This window comes from Frankliniella occidentalis, unplaced genomic scaffold, assembly GCF_000697945.3.
Source record: "Frankliniella occidentalis isolate FOCC.00 unplaced genomic scaffold, Focc_3.1 Scaffold49, whole genome shotgun sequence".
Lineage (NCBI taxonomy): Eukaryota > Metazoa > Arthropoda > Insecta > Thysanoptera > Thripidae > Frankliniella > Frankliniella occidentalis.
Window position 1 is genome coordinate 842,611 of NW_026267179.1, and position 3,179 is coordinate 845,789.

Genomic DNA, 3,179 nt, shown 5'->3' on the forward strand with positions numbered 1-3,179 from the left:
GTAGCGCAGCGCGGCCTGACGTGGATGGAGTGGTCGGCGGGGCGGTGATGGAATGCCCCGGGGTAGCGCGGCGGGGCGCGGCGGGGCGGGGCGAGGCCCACGCGGGATGCGTGCTGCACACGTATGGGTTGCGGAATTGCGAAGCGGAAAAAATGCTAATCAGAGCAAAATCATTTTTAACTTATTACTTTTAGAAGTATTCTGTTTTACAGCCCCACTCGAAAAAATGTTGCAAAAATTTAGCGCATCTTTAGAAATTTTGTAAAAAAAACAAAAACAATTTTTGGACAGTCCCCTAATTTTTTTTATTTTTGTTTTAATGTGCTCTCTTTGAGTTTCAGACCAGGAAATGGAATTGTGCGTGTCCCGCCCACCGACGACTACCCGCTCGCGCGTTCACACCGCGTCCCCTTTGCCTTGTTACCGCGCCTCTCTTTGTCTCTCTCTCTCTCTCCTCTAGTCTCTCTCACTCTTTCACACGGGGGTCGCGCGCACCTCTTCCGAATGACGCCTGGACCTGGCGACGCGGCTCTCACGGAGTGCGGCATTCAAAGCGCGTCGAGGCTCGGCGTTCAAGCGCAAGCCGCCACAAAGCGGTAGCCGCCGCGCCGCGGACTCGGCCGAGGAGCTGCCCGCGCTGCCACGCACTGTCATCGCAGCTGACAAACACAAGTGCGCAACAAAGTCTGACTCACTTTGTGAGTGAGGGACCATCGTTATAATGGAGAGAGAGAGGGGGGGGGGATAGGGTTGACCCTAGCAAGTCATTCGACCTCTGGAGAGACTCGTTGACTCGTACAATCCTTTTGTTGAAGAGGTGGGTACTACTTGTTTCGAGTAGGTGCTGTAGTAAAATCCGGGAGTCCCCATAAAGCGTGCGTACAACGCACAACATTCACCGAGCCACGCACGCGCGCGCGCGCGCGTGTGTGTGTGTCGGAGCGCGCATTTTGACAAATGACATGCGAAGCGGCAATGAATCATTTTCGCGATGCCGTCGTGGCGTCGTCCTGGCTGCTGCGCAGGCCGTGTCGTCCTCGCCCACGGGGTGCTCGCCGAGCAGCTCGCCGTCGGCCGCCACGCCCGGCCCGCGCGGTGCCGATGAACCCGTTAAGCAGTTAACCTCCGCGCCGCTCCGTCATCCTCATCCTGGAGGAGGTGGAGGGGAGCGTGTCAGAGTCGGGCGGAGTGTTATTGGGAAGGTGTGCGTGGGCGCCGCCGCCGTCGCGCCGCGGGGCTGCCGGCCGGGGCCGCTCTTGTCCCAGGTCAGCCCCCTTTCCTCGTCCTCCTCGCCCCCAAATCTTTGTGCTCGTTTTGGAGGAGGCCCCTACTCAACCCTGGAGCGCTGGAGCCGTTCCAGTGACAGCTGGGTCTTAGCTGCTGGAGAAGACAATCATAAAAAATAAGAGGGGCACAAGCGCTCTTCCCGGCTCCTCCGCACATCTCCGACCAGCCCAAAGTAGTGTCCCTTACTCGCTAAATGTATTTGTACGTTGTTTTGAAAACATTCGTGCTAAGTTGAACCAACTTCTCGTTTCGTGCAAATTTTCCTACAAAAGTAAACGATTTCGCACCAATAAATGCACCAAAGCTGGGGAGAGAATCAATACAGAAATGTGTGCAAAAATTTTGATAGCTTAAAAATTTGTATGTATAAAAGACACAAATCCAGGTAGTGTGTACAAAACCCGTCCGCGCCGGGGGCTCGCGTAGTTAGCCGACGCGCGCTAACAAAACGAGAAAAGTGCAGCAACGGCAACTTACAAAGGGGCCTAGGGGGCGGGGAGTCCGACCCACGGAGCGATAATCCGGGGAATAAGAGTGATAATACATATAATCAGAATAGACCACACTGAGGGTGTTCAACTATCAGGGGCGAGGTGAAACAATGTGCCGCCTCCTCCCGCAGCTCTCCCTGCGCTCTCTGCGCAGAGGACAAAGCCCGCACGAACACATTAAAAGCCAACAAAAGCAAAAGGAACTGCTGCTCAGAGCCTCTCTCTCGCCGGCCCGGCTCTGTCCTCCCGCTCCCCAGCTCTGCGGCTGCTTCGCCTTACCGTGATCTGGTTGGTGACCTTGGTGATGCCGCACTCAAACTTCTCGGTGAGATCAAGCCGCAGCACGGCCAGCCCGTCCGCGACCAGCGGATGGCAGTTGGGATCTGCAACACGGAGAAGCACACTGCTCTAGAAAAAACAACCAACAACGGAGAGCAGACATACACACATGACCATAGTAAACGAAACAAACCAAACAACAAAACAACAAAAAGGGAGAGAGACATGATGCGCCCGTGATGCGCCAAATCGATAGACGCTCTCGCACTGCATAGACAGAGATGCGGGGAAAGAAGGAATAAAACAGAATAAAACAGCCGACAGCGTAAAGCGAGGGGATTACAATAAGGCGCGATCTGGATCGCGGATCCCACGGCGGCGTGTCCCCCTCGTATCCCGCCGCCCGGGCCCGCAGTGCGCCGAGCCTTATTGGATCTCCCCCTCCCTACTCCCCTCTCCCCTCTCTCAATCCCTCCCTATTTCTCTCACTCTCACCCAGCCTCCCTCTCACTCACCCAAAAAGACAATCGTGCGCTCGGCAAGGACAAGAGAGCCGCGCACTGCCTGCCGCAGGGACTTTAGTCCGCAGTTAGTTTCATTTCTGTTTTGTACTGCTGTATGTTAAATTACAAAAGTTACAAAAGATTTATTTTTTCAAATCGCAGTCATATCCAAAACAGGATACTGATCACACCGAGCCAGACACCAGACAGGAAGCTTGCGTTAGACGACCCCCTCCCCTCCATCTCTCTTTCTCTCTCTCTTACACACACACACAGCACACACACGGCACACACACACACAGCACACACACACAAGCGCGCACGCCGTCTCTCCTCCTTACACACAGGCATACACCTCGAACATGCCGTAAGCCTCCATATGCTTGTACAATGACATCATAGTGACGTCACCGGGTCGGCGGGCAGCCCGAGCAGACAGACAGGCGGACGGACGGCCGGACAGCCCGAGCAGACAGCTGGACGGAGCAGCCTCGGGCCTGGCTGGCGGGTGCCCGGTCGGCCTTGAACCCCATTGCACGCTGGGTCAACCCTATTCATTACCGATGAGGAAGCCGAGCCGCGAGTCTATATAGTGAGGGCGGGGCGGGGCGGGGCGGGG

The 3,179-nt window shown here is 55.9% G+C and overlaps 1 protein-coding gene across 1 annotated transcript in view; it reads right to left on the reverse strand.

Moving 5' to 3' along the window:
- Positions 1-1,837: 1,837 nt before the first annotated feature.
- LOC127749360 (uncharacterized) overlaps positions 1,838-3,179 on the reverse strand; it is a 52,857-nt gene continuing 51,515 nt past the window's right edge. Inside the window, exons 3-4 of the mRNA XM_052267296.1 lie at positions 2,058-2,161; positions 1,838-1,924 (exon numbers count right to left, since the gene is read on the reverse strand). Of these exons, the coding sequence (XP_052123256.1) occupies positions 1,838-1,924; positions 2,058-2,161 (191 nt within the window). The remainder of the gene's footprint in view (positions 1,925-2,057; positions 2,162-3,179) is intronic.